Source organism: Leucopleurus acutus, assembly GCF_964270905.1.
Source record: "Leucopleurus acutus genome assembly, chromosome: 18".
NCBI lineage: Eukaryota > Metazoa > Chordata > Mammalia > Artiodactyla > Delphinidae > Leucopleurus > Leucopleurus acutus.
In genome coordinates this window covers 64459171-64479038 of record NC_139160.1, presented here as the reverse complement: position 1 = coordinate 64479038, position 19868 = coordinate 64459171, and the positions used below count along the sequence as shown (strand labels likewise).

The 19868-nt window shown below is 39.6% G+C and overlaps 1 protein-coding gene across 1 annotated transcript in view; it reads right to left on the bottom strand.

Annotated features, from left to right (window-relative positions):
* The window catches only part of LOC309974609 (ATP-binding cassette sub-family C member 4-like), a gene marked incomplete at its 5' end in the record, with an annotated part of 124403 nt that overhangs the window by 9467 nt on the left and 95068 nt on the right, over positions 1-19868 (bottom strand). Inside the window, 6 exon segments of the mRNA XM_082859267.1 lie at positions 7068-7193; positions 7197-7223; positions 19016-19098; positions 19101-19120; positions 19556-19722; positions 19726-19728. Of these exon segments, the coding sequence (XP_082715393.1) occupies positions 7068-7193; positions 7197-7223; positions 19016-19098; positions 19101-19120; positions 19556-19722; positions 19726-19728 (426 nt within the window).

Below are 19868 nucleotides of genomic sequence, written 5' to 3'. Positions count from 1 at the left end.
GCCAGTTACTCTCTGACTCCATATGAATTATACTCTGCACCTGGCATTCTTCTCCCCCTACACTCCCCTGTAGCATTCTGCATTTCAAAAACAAGGACATGGCTGATAACTTCAGGGACACCCGACCTGGTTGCTGAGCCACCTGATGCCAGCTTTTGGCCATAAATTTGCAGAAGGAGGAAATCAAGACCGTCATTAGTTTGAGCCTTATCACCTACCCCAGACCATGGAGTCTTAGCCTATAAAACCTTTCCCTATTCCCCAGGGATGGGGGGGCCACAGTTCTTGAGGTGGTAACCTGCTGTGTCCTCTCTTGGCCTGGTAAAGAATAAAAGCTACTTTTTCTTGTTCTGCTAAAATTTCTCTTTGTATTTCTTTTTGGCATTGGTGAACAGAGCCAAGATTGTGGCATCAGCCGAACTTGCTGGAATTAATCGTTGGATTTCTGGAAGGAGCTCATAATAGAGGACTCCCTTCCAATCCCACCATATACACAACATCACCTTCTTTGGATGAAGACCACCGGTGCCTTTGGTGTGCTTGGTGGTGGTTCATTTCACCTGCCCCACAATCTCTTCTGTTCCACATTACTGTACAGTATCCACTTTTCATCTCCCGTCACAATTTGTTTTAAAAACGGACCGTTTACATTAGTTTCAGTAGAGAATTACACGTGGAAATATGGTCAAGAAAGTTTCTTGTGCTTAACGTATGTGGAAACCAAACATCAAAGCGATTAACATAACCAAGCTGGTGCAAATGATTTTCAGTGCTTGATTTGGATATTTTGAGTATGTCATCTATCTCCTGCATGGTATAACGTTGATTGTTCTCAATTAATGTCTTGATTTGATTGCTGTCAACTTAAACTGGTCTACCCAACTGTGGAGCATCATCTAGCAAGAAATCTCCAGCATGAAACTTCACAAACCACTTTTGATACATTCAGTCACAGCACCTTCTCCATACACTGCACAAATGTTTTTCTGCATTTCAATTGCGCTTTTACCTTTCTTGAAATAATAAAGCATAATATGCCAAAAATGTTGCTTTTTTCTTCAATCTTCAATATTAAAATGGCTACACAAAAATTCACCAATTTTAAGTTATTTTTTTAATTGCACGCTGATATGACAGCTGTCACAATACAATGTAACAAAATTGTTTTGAATGAAGTTAAAGACAACTAAGCACTACTAGAGCTGACTTACGGAAAAAACTGAAGGAACGTTTTGGCCAACCCAATAGATAACCAACAAGGACCTACTGAATAGCACAGGGAAATCTACTCAATATTCTGTGATAACCTATATGAGAAAACAATCTGAAAAAGAATGAATATATGTATAACTGAATCACTTTGCTGTGCACCCTGAAAGTAATACAGCATTGTAAATCAACTATACTCCAATAAAATTTAAAACAAAACAAAACAAAACAAAAAAAGGCACTTTAAAATAGTAGAAAATGTAATTCATAGTGAAAAACTTAAGTCATAAATATCCAGGGACTGAAAAATTATAGCACTGAAATTATCAAAACAAATTACAAGAACTATAAAATGTAACTTGGTACAGTATGAGACTAATTCACTTCTCTAGGTCCAAGTCACATCAAATGGACCAAAATAAGAATAGAGAAAACCTAAATAATGTAATTAATAAAACCACTATAATTAAAAATTAAACTCTATACCTTAAATAGCCAGTAGTCCATCTTTTTAAATGCCCAAAGAACATTCACAAAAATTACCTATAAACTAGAACTTAAAGTATTATTAAACACTGTTTCTGGGTGGAAATGGTACAGAGGACTTTTTTTTTTTAATCATAAGGCAATGAAATGAGTAAACTAGAAAACATACAAACATAAAAAAATCCTCTATCCACAGGAAATTTTAAAGATCTCTTTCTCAAATAATTCTTAGGCCAAAGAGAAAATGACAACAAAATTGCAGAATCTATAAATAAAAACCTAACTATGATGAAAGCACTACACACCAGAACCTATGGGATATAGCTAGAACAGTATTCAGAGAAAAGTTCACAGCCTTAAAATATTTATATTAATAAAAAAGAAAGAAAACAAATGTATTCAAGAAGTAAGAAGAAACAAAATAAACCAAAGGAAGGAAGGAATGATTAAAGATGAAATGCAGAAAGTGATAAATTATCAAAAAGAATACAAGTAGTAAGTGAATGTGAGAGTTCCTTCTTTGGGGGAGAAAACATAAAACTAACAGTTCATTAGAAGGGAAAATGAGGGCTTCCCTGGTGGCGCAGTGGTTGAGAGTCCGCCTGCCGATGCAGGGGACATGGGTTCGTGCCCCGGTCCGGGAGGATCCCCCATGCCGCGGAGCGGCTGGGCCCGTGAGCCATGGCCGCTGAGCCTGCGCGTCCAGAGCCTGTGCTCCGCAACGGGAGAGGCCACAGCAGTGAAAGGCCCGCGTACCGCAAAAACAAAAAAAAAGGGAAAATGAGGAGTAGGGAATGGAGAGAGCATAAATACTATGTAGCCATTAAAAAGAGATATTTACATGAAAAATCAAGGAACAACTATCATTTGTACTTAAAAACAAGGAAGGCCACATATGCACAAGTTCTTACTGATGCACAGAACATGTCAACAGAACAGTCAGCAATTGTGCTGGGGCTCCATCCTGGGGGAGGAGCTGTGTGATGACAGGAGTCGCAGAGTGACTTCTTCATAAATTTTAAAAACCTATTTAAAAAAGTAAAGTTTTTACATAAAAATGGAATCTAAAAAAAAAGTGGTTTTAATGAACCTAGGGGCAGGACAGGAATAAAGATGCAGATGTAGAGAATGGATTTGAGGATGGGGAAGGGGAGGGGGAAGGGGAAGCTGGGACGAAGTGATAGAGTGGCATGGACATATATACACTACCAAGTGTAAAATAGATAGCTAGTGGGAAGCAGCTGCATTGCACAGGGAGATCAGCTCAGTGCTTTGTGACCACATAGAGGGGTTGGATAGGGAAGGTGGGAGGGAGATGCAAGAGGAAGGGGATGTGGGGATATATGTATACATACAGCTGATTCACTTTGTTATACAGCAGAAAACACAACATTGTAAAGCAATTATACTCCAATAAAGATTAAAAAAACCAACTCTAATGATGTAGATTCTTAAATATAGTAAAGAAGTTGTGATAAAATATTTTTATACTTTTCATCTTAAAATCACAAGTGTAAATTAGTAACTAGATATTTTAAATTGTATTCACTATTCCAATATGCCAAGTTCTCTTAAACATGACAAATGTATGAAATAAAAAATGTACAGATTTTTTTTAAAAAGTAAAGTTTTTGAATTTTGTAGCATTAGGTATATCATTTGTTTAAAAACTGATTATTAAAAATAATACATTTTAATTATTTAGAGTCTCTAAAGCTATTTAAAAGAACTGTGGATGCATTTTTTTAATTATTATTGGGAGGGAAGGGTTTAATCTATAGCCTTTTAAAAAATCCCATTTTATATTGTAAAACGCTCTATATTCTCAAAGCACTTAGGCATCTGCTATCTCATCTGAAAGCACTTAGGCATCTGCTATCTCATCTGATCCCTGTAATAAGTGTGAAGAAGCTAAGCAGTGCTGTAATCCCTGCACTGCATACAGGTGAGGACCCTGAGGCTCAGAGACCTTGGGGGACATAAGGCCACATCGCTGCTAAGTGCCTCCTGCAGCCTATTCAAACTGGTCCAGGCTCCTAGGATATTAGGATTTCATAACTTTTGGGTTGTATCTAGTGATTTCATGAGTAGATAAAATGACACCTCTGTTACACACTGGGAACAAAGAAACTTCCAAAAAACCTCAGTCATGTCTGCTTCATCACAGAAGAAACTGAATGACAGGCATTCATCCTTTGTTATGGGCTGAGTCCTGTCACCTTCTATTTTATATGTTGAAGTCCTAACCCCCAGTACCTCAGAATGTGACTGTATTTATTTATTTATTTTAACATCTTTATTGGGGTATAATTGCTTTACAGTGGTGTGTTAGTTTCTGCTTTATAACAAAGTGAATCAGTTATACATATACATATGTTCCCATATCTCTTCCCTCTTGCATCTCCCTCCCTCCCACCCTCCCTATCCCACCCCTCCAGGTGGTCACAAAGCACCGAGCCGATATCCCTGTGCCATGCGGCTGCTTCCCACTAGCTTTCTACCTTACGTTTGTTAGTGTATATATATCCATGCCTCTCTCCGTGACTGTATTTAGAGACAGGATCTTTAAAGAGGTGAATAAGTTAAAGTGAAGTCATATAGGTGGGCCCTAATGTAATATGACTGGTGTCCTTATAGGAAGAGATTAGGACACAGGCACACAGACGGATGACCATGCAAAGACACAGAGAGAAGACAGCACCTCCAAGCCAAGGAGAGAGGCCTCAGAGGAAAACAACCCTACCAACACTTTAACTTCAGACTTCCAACCTCCAGAGCTGTGAGGAAATAAATGTCCATTGTTTAAGTTGCATACTATGTGGTCCTTGTATGGCAGCCCTAGCAAACTAACGCATCATTCAGCTTTATGTATCTAAAAAGTACTTTCTCTACGATTTCACGGATCATCTAAAAGGGTAAATCAGACTGATTCAGCTTGCCTGCACCAACGTTTTCAGAGAAGCAACTATGGGGTCAAGAAAACGTGGCTTGGAAGCACCTCTCCCCAGATGTTTTCTTTTCAAACGAATGAATTGTTTTGTTAGAGTGAAAAGCTTGACTTAGGCTAGTCCTCCCTGTGTTACAGCTCTGAACAGTGCATTGATATCTGATGCTTGCACGTTTAAAAAGTTGACAGTCTGACAGGTTGTTCTCCTAAGAAGACTGAGCATATGCAGAAATAATGTCAAGAGGATATTCAACTAGGATGGGAATCAAGATACGTATTTCCTTATGTCTTTCTGTAGAGGTGACCTGAGCCAGTGGCAGAACTGAAATCCAAGAGTGATGTTCTGCCACCCTGTGAACTTGGGTGACTGGCCCGCCTTGGCTACCACATGAAAGAAGCAGCGTTCTCAGGCTTGACACAGAGCAGAGTGCCTAGGGCGGAACTCAGCCTCCCCCACCAATTCACCCCCTGTGCTCCCTGGACCAGTTCTGTGACCTTAGGTGAGCCCTGGACCCAGTCTCCTCATCCATGACCTGGGATAAAAGACCATGATGAGGATGAAGTGCAATCATACATGTGAGAAGAATGTACAATAAATTATAAAGAACTACACAAATGTAACTTAACATTAATCTTGTTAAAGTAGGTGCAGGATTACTAGATCAGGAATCACAGGATTTCTACTTCTATGACCTATCCCTGCTTTTGTATTTATGTTACAGTTGATTTAAAACATATACTGAAAGAACAGATTTCTAATTGTGTATCTGCTGCAAACTAGCTTAACACTAGTTATATATAGAAGACCACCTTCCTTCTAAGGGGCCTTAGTTTCCTCACCTGTAAAATGAGGATGTTGAACCCTATTATAAGACACTTTTTAAATGAAGACTGACACACAGGTGGGGACATCTCTCTTAGATGTGAAATGCCTAAGGTCAAAAGACCAAAAGGGTTTGGGAGATTCCTGGCCATTTTGTGACTGGGTTATACAGGGAATCTCAAATTATTATCAGGTCTTCAGAAGGAAGGTCTCACTCTAGTAAATGAAAGTGCTGTGTGAATTTCAGGCATAAAAAGACATAGGGCTCCAAGGGCACCTTCTGTATGTTTGCATACAATATAAGTACTTAGGAAAAGTTCAGAACACAGACTTCATCATCCCTAAACCTAGATATGAACTCCAACTCTGCCCATTCTTCAGCCAGCTCTGTGACCCTGGACTATTTCCTACTCTGTGAACAGTGGAAGGTACTGCTCTTCATTTCTAAGGAGGAGGAATGAGATGAAACAGTGACAGAGGGAACTTAGGCTACATTTTAGATAAACCTTTCTAAAGAATTACTTAGATACTGGGACATGTTTTCTTTAACTGATGGATTAAATATTATACAAGTAATTTTATGCAGAAATGCAGAAAAGTATAAATGAGGAAAAATGCACCCATAATTTAATGCCCAGAGATAAAGTTTTGATGGGAAGATATCATATACAGTCGGAAACCTCTTCCCATGTGAGCCACGCATCTCAGTGGGCAAGAACACCAGACCTCCCCTCCCTCCCTCCCTCCTTCCATCAACCCCACTCCCACCTTGTTCCAGAAAGAATTACAGGCAGCTGCATGACAATGGCTAACCCTTAAACCAGACCTCAGTCATCACATCTATAGGAGATACTACCACCTGACCATTGTTAGAAATGTACGTGACCCAAATGTTACTCATCAAGCACCTTTCTCACGCCATGTACAGTGCTTAGTGCTTTCACACATCTCATCTCTGAAAATACTTTGTAAACCTTCAAGCACCATTCAGACTACAGTGTTAGGGTTACTGTGAATTCTTGATTTGTCCTGATGACAATTTCATCTTCTAGAAGTTACAGGAAGCATAGGGGGGCAACTGGACCTAATTCTAAACAACAAAGAATTAGGGAGAAAGTGACAGTATCATGTAGGAGTTTTCTTTACTCCTAGAAGATGAGAAAATAGAAGTGACCTACACCTTTCCCTGGTAAATCTCCCCAGGCCAGAAATATTCCAGATGTTTTTCCCCTCAAACTTCCTGGATGTTCCTTGACAGCACTCGTATCACAATGTGCTGAGCACCCCTCAGAATGAAACGTAGAGGGTCTGCAAAATGAGAGTGTTCTGTGCTGTATGGGAATCTGAACCCATGAAGTCGAAACACGTGGAAAGTCCAATCTGAAATCTCTCAGGCACATGTGCACATGCACGTCCTGCACCCCACCCTCACCGCTTCTGCAGGTGCTCAGCAGACCCACCTTCAACTTGCAGTGTTGTTAAGACTCAGTCATGAAGCTTTGTCTCTGGAGGCTTATAATTGAAAAGGGCACAGAGTGCTTATCACCAGACACCTGGTAGAGATCGTGTGAAGAGTAAATCCTGGAGACAAACTTTAATCACAACTCCCTGTGGCAGGCTTACCTGTTCTACTGTTTCAGTGAGGGCAGCAGCCTCATCCTTGCCCAGTTGTTGCACCATCTTGTAAAACAGGCCGTCTCTATCTTGCAGCAAATCATATGGCTTATCCTATTCTTCTAGTCTCCCTGAATCCAAAACCTGTTAATCAGCAGGAAAAAAACTCATTGCACACAATGTTTCACAATAAAGTATTATAACTGAGACAATATTTTGTAAAGGAACAGGAGGGGAAGAATAGAAAAAATCTGTTTGGGTGGTAGGCCTGGCTGGTATTTTAATGGTTTGATTAACTTGTTTTACTAGGCAGATAAAGGCCTAACCTGACCTTTTATTACTATAATGTTATAGGAAGGGAAGAAAAATGAGTTTTAGACTATGATTTCTTTAATTTTTATTGGAGTACAGTTGCTTTACAACGTTGTGTTAGCTTCTGCTGCACAGCAAAATGAATCAGCCATACATATAAATATATCCCCTCCCTTTTGGATTCCCCCCCATTTAGGTCACCCCAGTGCATCAAGTAGAGCACTCAGCAGTCTGGCATTTTATATTCTGCCCAGGGCATTTGGGGTGGTTATCATTAGTTAGTGCTTTTAGTTCTCAGACTCTGAGCTTTAACGGCTATTTATACAGATACACAGAGTTGGGAAATTTCTTGATTTAAGAAAATCAAACTCTATCTAAAATCAGGTTGATGTCATACAAACCAGATGGCAGTGACCTGACAGCAATTGTTAAGTTGGTTTGACAGAATCTTAGTATTTGGGAAAAAAGTAAATGCCTCCAGAATTTCTTTAGGGTTGTGAACTAAAAAATTGCCTGTCATATCAGTGAACAAAGGATGTTGCAGCCATCAAGCCACCACACTACAGCTGCCCTGACAATAAGCCCTGAGGGAACTCAGGATAGAACCAGAATGTGTGCGGCCACCCCCAACAGTGCACGCTGAGGAGACTCAGGATGAGAAAAACAGGATACTGGCCTCAGACAGCTGAGGTGCATATCAAAGGAATTTCAATGAGCCCAGACTTTGCATCTTCCCATGTATAGAAAAGCACTAAATTCATTAACTTGGGATGTCTGGTTTTCTTTGATTAACAGTAATCTTTTAATGTTCTGACTACCTGGTCTTTTGTTGCAAAAACTCTTACGTATACTGGCTCATCCCCTTGCCTCTTCAGAACCATTTCTCAATGTTATGAGATGCTTTGTCCCTAAGTCCTCACAATGTCCACCACATAAAACGTAACACTCAACTTCCAGGTTGTGCTTTTTTTTTTTCTTTTTCAGTCGACAGGGTCCTGAATTATGTTAGTTACTAAGAGGAGCAGAATCCCTTGTGTGAGAGGTTAAGATGCTTCTTCAACTTGGCTTTGATTGTAGTTTATTATTCTGAGAGTGAAAGGCTGGCAAAAAGAGCTGCTACATAAGCAGCATTAGCAGAATTTCTCTGCACAGAAGAAACCCCTAGAAATCCAATTTTTTCTTAAACTAACACTAAAGAAGCAAGTAAGAAACTGAGCTTCAAATTCTAATGCTCACAGCCTGCACAGTACCCGGGAACAGCCCAATCTGAATTGCCGAGGATCTGAATCTGTTTTCACAAGTTATCTTTCTTTGCTTCTTTTTCTTTCTGTCTTCAGCTGTCTGCTGTTCAGCCCTTTTATGCACATTGATATATCCCTAGTTGAAAATTAAAAGGGAGAGGAAGGAGGTCTTAACTCTGCCTTTCTACTTATTAGTGGCTTTGCATAATGGTTTTAGAGGGAAAAAAAGAATCTGAAACAGTTGGCCCAAATGACATAGCTATAAAGATAGTTCTGATGTTAGGTGGTACTTAGTTCTTCATGTAGAGTAACTGTATCTTAAGAGAATAATGCAGCAACTCTAAACAGGACACAGGTTGTTCTTCCATATCTAGTATTGCAGTTAATTCCATCCCATGTCATTTAATTGGAAACATTTATTAAGTCTCCTAAGGGCAGAAAAGTGGTCAAGATAGTGGAGTAGGGGGATGCAGAGTTCACATGTCCCCACAACTAGGGCACCTACCAGACTCTGGGGATTGGAGCAACCCCTGAACAACTGGACTACAAACTCCAGTGCTGGAAGCCTCAGGCCAAACAACCAGTAAGACAGGAACACAGTCCCACCCATCAAAAAAAAGAAAAGATGACAAAAAAATATGTTACAGATGAAGGAGCAGATGAAGGTAAAAACCTACAAGACCAAATAAATGAAGAGGAAATAGGCAACCTACCTGAAAACAATTCAGAGTAATGATAGTAAAGATGATCCAAAATCTCAGAAATAGAATGGAGGCACACATCGAGAAAATACAAGAAGCGTTTAACAAAGACCTAGAAGAAATAAAGGACAAACAGAGATGAACAATACAATAACTGAAATAAAAAATACACTAGAAGGAATCAATAGCAGAATAACTGAGACAGAAGAACGAATAAGTGAGCTGGAAGACAGAATGGTGGCAATAACTGCTGAGGAGCAGAATAAAGAATGAAAAGAACTGAAGACAATCTCAGAGACCTCTGGGACAACACTAAACGCACCAACATTCGAATTATAGGGGTCCCAGAAGAAGAAGAGAAAAAGAGAGGGTCTCAGAAAATATTCGAAGAGATTATAGTCGAAAACGTCCCTAACACGGGAAAGGAAATAGCCACCCAGGAATCTTAGAGAGTCACATACGGATAAACCCTAGGAGAAACACACCCAGATGCATATTAATCAAACAAACAAAAATAAAATTCAAAGAAAAAATATTAAAAGCAGCAAGGGAAAAGTAAAAAATAACATACAAGAGAATCCCCATAAGGTTATCAGCTTATTTTTCAGCAGGAACTCTGCAAGCCAGAAGGGAGTGGCAGGATATACTTAAAGTGATGAAAGAGAAAAACCTACAACCAAGATTACTCTACCCAGCAAGGATCTCATTCAGATTTGACCAAGAAATCAAAAGTTTTACAGACAAGCAAAAGCTAAGAGAATTCAGCACCACCAAACCAGCTTTACAACAAATGCTAAAGGAACTCCTCTAGGCGGGAAACATAAGAGAAGAAAAAGACACAGAGAAAAAAAAAACACGAAAAACTAAAATAATTATGAAAATCGCAATAGGAACATACATATTGACAATTACCTTAAATGTAAATGGATTAAATGCCTCAACCAAAAGACAGAGACTGGCTGAATGGATACAAAAACAAGGCCCATATATGTGCTGTCTACAAGAGACCCACTTCAGCCCTAGGGGGACACACAGACTGAAAGTGAGGGGATGGAAAAAAATATTCCATGCACATGGAACTCAAAGCTGGAGTAGCAACACTCATATCAGATAAAATAGACTTTAAAATAAAGACTGGTACAAGAGACAAGGAAGGACACTACATAATGATCAAGGGATCAATCAAAGAAGAACATGTAACAACTGTAAATATTTATGCACCCAACATGGGGGCACCTCGATACATAAGGGAAATGCTAACAACTATAAAAGGGGAAATCAACAGTAACACAATGATAGTAGATTTAATTGATATAGGACATTCTACCCAAAAGTGGCAGCATATACTTTCTTCTCAAGTGCACATGGAACATTTTCCAAGATAGATGATATCTTGGGTCACAAATCAAGCCTCAGAAAATTTAAGAAAATTGAAATTGTATCAAGCATCTTTTGCAACCACAACACTATGAGATTAGAAATGAATTACAGGAAAAAAAACTGTAAAAAAACACAAATACATGGAGGCTGAACAGTGTGGTACTAAAAAACCAAGAGATCACTGAAGAAATCAAAGAGAAAAAAAAATACATAGAAACAAATGACAGTGAAAACACAGTGACCCAAAACCTATGGGATGCAGCAAAAGCAGGTCTAAGAGGGAAGTTTATAGCAATTCAGTCTCACCTGAAGAAACAAGAAAAATGTGAAATAAACAATCTAACCTTACACGTAAAGCAACTAGAAAAAGAAGAACAAACAAAACGCAAAGTCAGTAGAAGGAAAGAAATCATAAAGATCAGAGCAGAAATAAATGAAAAAGAAATGAAGGAAACAATAGCAAAGATCAATAAAACTAAGAGCTGGTTCTTTGAGAAGATAAACAAAACTGATAAACCTTTAGCCAGACTCATCAAGAAACAAAGGGAGAGGGCAAATCAATAAAATTGGAAATGAAAAAGGAGAAATTGCAACTGACACCTCAGAAATACAAAGGATCATAAGAGACTACTGTGAGCAACTATATGCCAATATAATGGACAACCTAGAAGAAATGAACAAATTCTTGCAAAGGTACAATTTTCCAAGACTGTACCAGGAATAATTAGAAACTATAAACAGACCTATCACAAGTAATGAAACTGTAATTAAAAATCTTCCAACAAACAAAAGTCCAGTACCAGTACCAGACAGCTTCACAGGCAAATTCTATCAAACATTTAGAAAGAGCTAACACCTATCCTGCGCAAACTGTTCCAAAAAATTGCAGAGGGAGGAACACCCCCAAATTCGTTCTACAAGGCCACCATCACCCTGATACCAAAACCAGACGAAGATACCACAGAAAAAAGAAAATTACAGACCAATATCCCTGATGAACATAGATGCAAAAATTCTCAACAAAATACCAGCAAACAGAATCCAACAACACATTAAAAGGATTATACATGATGATCAAGTGGGATTTGTTCCAGGAATGTAAGTAAGGATTCTTTAATATATGCAAATTAATTAATGTGCTACACCATATTAACAAATTAAGGAATAAAAAACATGATCATCTTGACAAATGCAGAAGCTTTTGACAAAATTCAACACCCATTTATATGATAAAAACTCTCCAGTAAATGGGCATAGAGGGAACCTACTTCAACATAATAAAGGCCATATATGACAAACCCACAGCAAACATCATTCTCAATGGTGAAAAACTGAAAGCATTTCCTCTAAAGATCAGGAAGAAGACAAGGTTGCCCACTCTCACCACTATTATTCAACATAGTTTTGAAAGTCCTAGCCACGGCAATCAGAGAAGAAAAAGAAATAAAAGCAACAAATTGGAAAAGAAGAAGTAAAACTGTCACTGTTTGCAGATGACATGATACTATACACAGAAAATCCTAAAGATGTCACCAGAAAGATACTAGAACTAATCAGTGAATTTGGTAAGGTTGATGCATACAAAATTAATGCACAGAAATCTCTTGCATTCCTATACAGTAACAACGAAAGATGAGAAAGAGAAATTAAGGAAACAATCCCATTCACCATCATAACAAAAAGAATAAAATACCTAGGAAGAGACCTACCTAAGGAGGCAAAAGACCTGTACTGAGAAACCTATAAAACACTGATGAAAGAAATCAAACATGACAGAAACAGATGGAGAAATATACCACGTTCTTGGATTGGAAGAATCAGTGTTGTGAAAATGAGTATACTACCCAAAACAATCTACAGATTCAATGCAATCCCTATCAAATTACCAGTGGCATTCTTCACAGAATTAGAACAAAAAATTTTACCCTGAATAGCCAAAGCCATCTTGAGAAAGAAAACCAGAGCTGGAAGAATCAGGCTCCCTGACTTCAGACTATACTACAAAGCTACATTAATCCAGACATCATGGTATTTGCACAAAAACAAATATAGATCAATGGTACAGGATTAAAAGCCCAGATATAAACCCATGCACATATGGTCAACTAATTTATGACAGAAGAGGCAAGAGTATACAATGGAGAAAAGACATTTCAATAAGTGGTGCTGGGAAAACTGGACAGCTGCATGTAAAAGAATGAAATTAGAACACTACCTAACACCATACACAAAAATAAACTCAAAATGGATTAAAGGCCTAAATGTAACACCAGACAGTATAAAACTCTTAGAAGAAAACATATGAAAAACACTCTTTGACATAAAGCACAGCAAGATCTTTTTTGACCCACCTCCTAGAGTAGTGAAAATAAAAACAATTAGGGTGGGCTTCCCTGGTGGCGCAGTGGTTGAGAGCCTGCCTGCCAATGCAGGGGACGCGGGTTCATGCCCCGGTCTGGGAAGATCCCACATGCCGCGGAGCAGCTGGGCCTGTGAGCCATGACCCCTAAGCCTGTGCGTCCGGAGCCTGTGCTCCGCAACAGGAGAGGCCACAACAGTAAGAGGCCCGTGTACCACAAAAACAAACAAAAACAAATAGGGCTTCCCTGGTGGCGCAGTGGTTAAGAATTCACCTGTCAATGCAGGGGACATGGGTTCGAGCCCTGGCCTGGGAAGATCTCACATGCCGCGGAGCAGCTAAGCCTGTGTGCCACAATTACTGAGCCTGCACTCTAGAGCTCGCGTGCCACAGCTACTGAGCCTGCGTGCCACAACTACTGAAGCTGGCATGCCTAGAACCCGTGCTCCACAACAAGAGAAGCCACTGCAATGAGAAGCCCGCTCGCCGCAACTAGAGAAAGCCTGCTTGCAGCAAGAAAGACCCAGCGTACCCAGAAGTAATAAAAAAATTAAATTTTTAAAAAAACAGAAACAAATGGGACCTAATTAAACTTAAAAGCTTTTTCACAGCAAAAAAGCATAAAACAAAAAGACAACCCTCAGAATGGGAGAAAATATTTGTAAACGAAGCAACAGGATTAATCTCCTGAATACACAAACAGCTCATGGAACTCAATAGCCAGAAAAACAAACAACCCAATAAAAAAATGGGTGGAAGACCTAAATAGACATCTCTCCAAGGACATACAGATGGCCAAGGGGCATATTAAAGGATGCTCAACATCACTAATTATTAGAGAAATGCAAATCAAAACTACAGTGAGGTATCACCTCACACCAGTCAGAATGGGCATCATCAAAAAATCTACGAATAATAAATGCTGGAGAGGGTGTGGAGCAAAGGGAACCCTCTTGCACTGTTGGTGGGAATGTAGATTGATACAGACGCTGTGGAGAACAGTAGGGAGGTTCCTTAACTAAAAATAGAACTACCATATGACCCAGCAATCCCACTGCTAGGCATATACCCTGAGAAAACCATAACTCAAAAGGACACATGTACCCCAATGCTCACTGCAGCACTATTTACAATAGCCAGGACATGGAAACAACCTAAATGTCCAATGACAGATGAATGGATAAAGAAGATGTGGTACATATATACAGTGGAATATTACTCAGCCATAAAAAGAAACGAAATTGAGTATTTGTAATGAGGTGGATGGACCTAGAGTCTGTCATGCAGAGTGAAGTAAGTCAGAAAGAGAAAATCAAATACTGTATGGTAACACATAAATATGGAATCTTAAAAAAAAAAAGGGTCATGAAGAACCTAGGAGCGGGATGGGAATAAAGACGCAGACCTACTAGAGAATGGACTTGAGGACACGGGGAGGGGGAAGGGTAAGCTGGGACAAAGTGAGTGAGTGGCATGGACATATATACACTACTAAATGGAAAATCGATAGCTAGTGGGAAGCAGCCGCATAGCACACAGAGATCAGTTTGGTGCTTTGTGACCACCTAGAGGGGTGGGATAGGGAGGGTGGGAGGGAGGGAGACGCAAGAGGGAAGAGATATGGGGATATATGTATATGTATGGCTGATTCACTTTGTTATACAGCAGAAACTAACACACCATTGTAAAGCAATTATACTCCAATAAAGATGTTTAAAAAAAAAAAATACAGGCCCAATCCCTGAGAGTATGGTTTGATATTCTGGATTGGGTTTCTGGAATCTGTCATTACTTAAAAAAAAAAACAAAGCTTTCAGAACAATCACTTGCTTTCCACAAAGGAAAGAGGTACAGGCTTCCCTCGGAGATACTGCAGGTTCAGTTCCAGAACACCAGAATAAAGTGAGTATTGCAATCAAGTGAGTCACATGAATTTCCTGATTTACACTATACTGCAGCCTGTCAAGTGTGCAGTAGCATTGTGTGGAAAAAAACAATGTACAGACCTTAATTTAAAAATAATTTATTGCTAAAAAATACTAACCATCATCAGAGTCTTTAGCAAGTCACAGTAGTAACATCAAAGATCACTGATCACAGATCACCATAACAGATGCAGTGATGGTGAAAAAGTTTGAAATACTGTGAGAATTACCAAAATGTGATAAAGACACGGAGTGAGCAATATTGTTGGAAAAATGGCACGGATAGACTTGCTCTACACAGAGATGTGACAAACCTTCAATATGTAAAAAAAAAAAAAAAAGTATCTGTGAAGTGCAATAGAAAAAGGTATGCCTTTATTTCTAAAGCAAGCAGGAAAAAAAAACTGCCTCAAAAATCAGTTTAAAAATAAATCAGAGTTTTGAGAAAGATTATTTATTGGTGTTTTTGTTGAATTGAAAGCCAACTGATAATCATAAGCCTAGAACAAAATACAGGGTTTACACCTGTGGTGGATGGAGCACAGAAGACAATTCCCCAGCTCTGAAGCTAGGGGATGCATGTCTCTTGGGTCCTCTGAGGTCTAATCCTGCCATTCCTACCAAAGGAGTCAGCGACCGCAACCAGCTAGGACCAGGATATAAACAAGTGGCCAAGTTTACAACTCCTGGTGGGACCTCCCCGTGTTATCACTGATGAAATCTTGGCCAGGGAGCCCTAAACCGAAGGTCTCCCAACACAGGAGTGGGAAGGGCAGCTCCAGAGTGAAGGACAAGGTCCACCATGAAAAACATCGGTCATCGCAAAGGTGACAGGCTCCAAAGAGAACCCTTGCATTTCCCTTCTCCCTCTGTCTTCCCCATTCACCCAGATGGTCAGTCTCCACACCCAGAAACCAGTATCAACTCCTCTCTCTTCCCTCAGATCCCACGTTCGATCCATCACACAGTCCACTTGGCTCCACTTTGTTATCCACCCCAAATCCAACCATCTCACCATTTCCACCGCTAGCACCTTAGTCTAAGCCGCCAACAGTCGAGAAAGGGCACAGCTGTAAGAGAGCGTGAACACTGCATTTGGAGAACTGAAAGACCATCAATGTGGTTTTAGCTCTAAAGGAAAGAGGGAGAGCTGACAAAACTAGAAAGGTGGGGAGGACCAGGATGTAAACTGCTTTGTAAAACCATGTTAAAGATTTGTTCAAAGACACTGACCAAGAGGGAAAAATTTGAGGCTATAGAAATTTACCAGAAGATACTGGTAAGTAAAGCATTAAACAAATGGACATATTTTGATAACGGCAACAAAGTTGATTGATTCACATCTATGGACGTTCACACCTGTGGATCAAGTGCTGATGGATAAAACTTAGGACTGAAGAGCTGACACGTCTGCCAAATTTTGTCCTGCCTCACTGTTTCCCTAACCGACCATATATTGCAAGGTGACTGCAATACCAAAAACCAAAAATAAAACTCCAGGGTACATTTAGGAGAAAAGAATTTATTTGAATGGACCCCTAACTGAGCTAGAGGTCAAGCCATCTTTCTGCTGCTGCCTCTAAAGCCTGACAAGGGGCTTGAAACAGGTAGATTTCACAGCATCATTCGTTTATTGTGGAAGGAGGACACTTTTGGGGATAGTCTGAGAAATACAATGCTGCAATGCTGAGAGCTAAGAACAACAAAGTGATGGTAAAAAGTAGAACTAAAATGTTACTTTTCCAATTAGCATTCATTCAAGACCACAAAATGAGAGGGACTTCCCTGATGGCACGCAGTGGTTAAGACTCCATGCTCCCAATGCAGGGGGCCCAGTTTCGATCCCTGGTCAGGGAACTAGATCCCACATGCTCTGCGTGCCACAACTAAGGAGCCTGCATGCCGCAACTAAGGAGTCAGCGAGCCACAACTAAGGAGTCCTGCCGCAACTAAGACCTGGTGCAACCAAATAATTTTTAAAAAAAAAACAAAATGAGGGACTAAGGATGCCTGATGCTAAACGTTTCTGGAATTTAAGAGTCACTGTCCTACAATCTTGGAATGTTACCTGATCCCTCATGAAAGTCTGCAGGAGAGGCCTGCTTCCTACTGTGATGTCCTATTCCAGATGACCAGACGCACTGCTTGGAGCCCAGAGCATCCCTTTGGTTGGGGATGCTCCACTCCTGTCGTCTGCCTCCCCAGAGCTCACTCCTGTGCACGTCCAGCTCGGGGGAGTGAGGCTAAAGGCACTGCTTCAGTGCTGACACTCTGCTATCTACTCAATGCCCCCACTGATGATCCCATCTGACAATGAATGTGAAGTAGGATGGGAGGTGATATTCCAGAAACGGCCTAAGAAGTCAAGAGAGAGAGTACCATTATCATTAAACATAAGGAAGTTTGGGTATTACTGATTATTACCTGTTTTTTTATGGACCATCAAATTCACTGGTTAAATAACTTCATCTGTTGCCTCCTATGCATTATATGCAGGCATTCTTTATCTATTTCATTACTAATCAGCATCACTGGATACTGTAGGGTCTCCTCACAGTAGTTATACCATCCATAAGATGAGTGAAATCAGCTCACTGTCACAGGCTACAGGTTAACCTTAAAATACCCTGCATTCCCTGAGATTATATGCAGCCAAAGGTTTTTTCCTTTAAGGGATGATTCCCTTATCATTTTATGAAGCCACACCCTAACATTTATTGAAACTCAGCAGGGAAAGAACAAAGAATGAAGATGAAAATGAGAGAGAAAAGTAATAGAGGGAGGAAGGAAGGAAATATTAAATTACTAAGGAAGAAAAAGCCAATCAAACCTGGAAGGAAGACACTAGACAGATATCCAGAGGCCCAAGCTTTGTGTGCAGAGTCCAGATTTACTGTGTGAGACTTACTAGTTGTTTATATGCAGTATCTCAGCCCCTGATCCACTTTTGTTTCTGTACTCTCATCTGTGATGCAAAGGCTGGGTCTCTGCAAATCTCATGTCAGAAGACCTTTGGCCAGCTGGCCTCTGTTAGGTTTTGTCAGTAGGGGGCACCAGAGGGAGACTGAAGGTGGGAATCAGAGCTAATGGTCTACCTGGTTTCTGCTGCTCCTGCAGCATCATCTCAGCAGTGGGACCTGACTCCAGCTCCCAGCTTCTATTAGCACATGGAGAACTAGCCTTATTGTGCTCCCTCACAAATATGGCCAGCAACTAGGCAGTGACCTCTCCTTGGAAGTCTGAGCACTGACTCTTTAGAGCTTCTTTTCTGAGTTCTTAGTTCTGGAGATCTGTCCTAGGACACAGTAGCTGCTTCCTAAAATTATTACCCCAGTGTTTCATTTTTCTAGCCCTCCAATTCCTGTGTAACAAATTTCCTATATTAAATCCTTTCTGTTGAAATACTTTGTTTTTCTCACTAGGCCCTTTCTTCTCATGGACTCCCCTCTGACAGCAACAGCTGAGAAATTCTGCAACCTTAGCCAACAACCTCATGGCAGTCTAAATGAAAGGCTAATTTTTTGATTAAGGGAATCCAAAAATGCTGAAACAATTGTGACACAGCCAAGATGACCATCTTCTACCTCTCTGAAATATGAAGCCATAAGTTGGGTTTGGAATATTTTCATGGTTGGCCATCTTAAAAAAATGACAATTTAATAAACTTTTAACTCATTATGGACCAGAGATGTATGTCTTTTATTATCTGAACATTATTGACCAGAGACATTTCAATATTCACTTACATAACAAATCGCCAGCCACGGGTGTTAATTTCTGCAAAAATCCCCCAGTCAGTAATGTGTTAACATGAAAATATGAAATTACTGGATATATTATTTAATAGCACATTGTGAAAGTATACTTAAGTACTTGAGTTATTGTCAGGAATGAGAGGAGAAACTAAGAGAAAATTAAATTATTGGAGGTTCCTTCGTATCAAGTTTTACAAGGAAGGATGTGTTGAAAAATTGAACATAAATGGAAACAAGTGAAATTCCACAGGTGAAGGTCTTACCATTATCCTGTCGCTGTCAATAATGGTGGTCAATCTGTTTGTGGTGGTTAGCACAGTGCACTGAACAAATTTCTCATGGACTATTTTTGTATTAACTCATCAGTTCTGGAATCAGAAAAGTTGATTTAGTTCAGTATAGACAGGAAAAGTGGACTTAAGACTTTAAAATACCATGATATTTTATAATGTTTTTAAAATCAATATTTCAAGACATAATCTTGTTCCTAAAAAAACTAAGTATAAAAAGTCTTAGAAATTTACTATTTTTCATAAAACAATGGAAAATAGTCTTCCCTCAAAATTGCTTGAAACTATCAGGAGCTGGATTTAGGAATCTAGCTCTCATAGGATGCCTAGTAACAACAATTAACACCATATAACATGCTTTAGTTTTTTCTTTTGTTTTCTGGAATTAATGTTAACAAGAGATATCTTTCGGGCAAAGAGAACACTTAGAAACATTTCTCGGCATCACTAAATGTTTTCCATTTACAACACTTAAATTTTGGATACCAGGTTTCATGGACCTCAGCTCCATACCTTGGGTCCACATTTGATGTGGCTTTGTCAATAATCAATATCTGACTTTTCCTGAGAATAGTCCTAGCAAGACACACCAGTTGTCTCTGTCCAGCACTGAAGTTCGATCCTGATTCTGCTAATTCAGTATCCATTTTGCCAGGAACACTTTTGATGGCTTCTTTAAATTATACCTGTGGATACAGAAAGAACATTTTTCCTGAACAAACTGCTACTGAAGCAGACAGTCCTCTTAGACATTAGAGCTTTGAAGTCCTCGTGACTTCTTATGTATCTTACATGTACAGCCACGTGATGGGGAGAGCTATTTCCA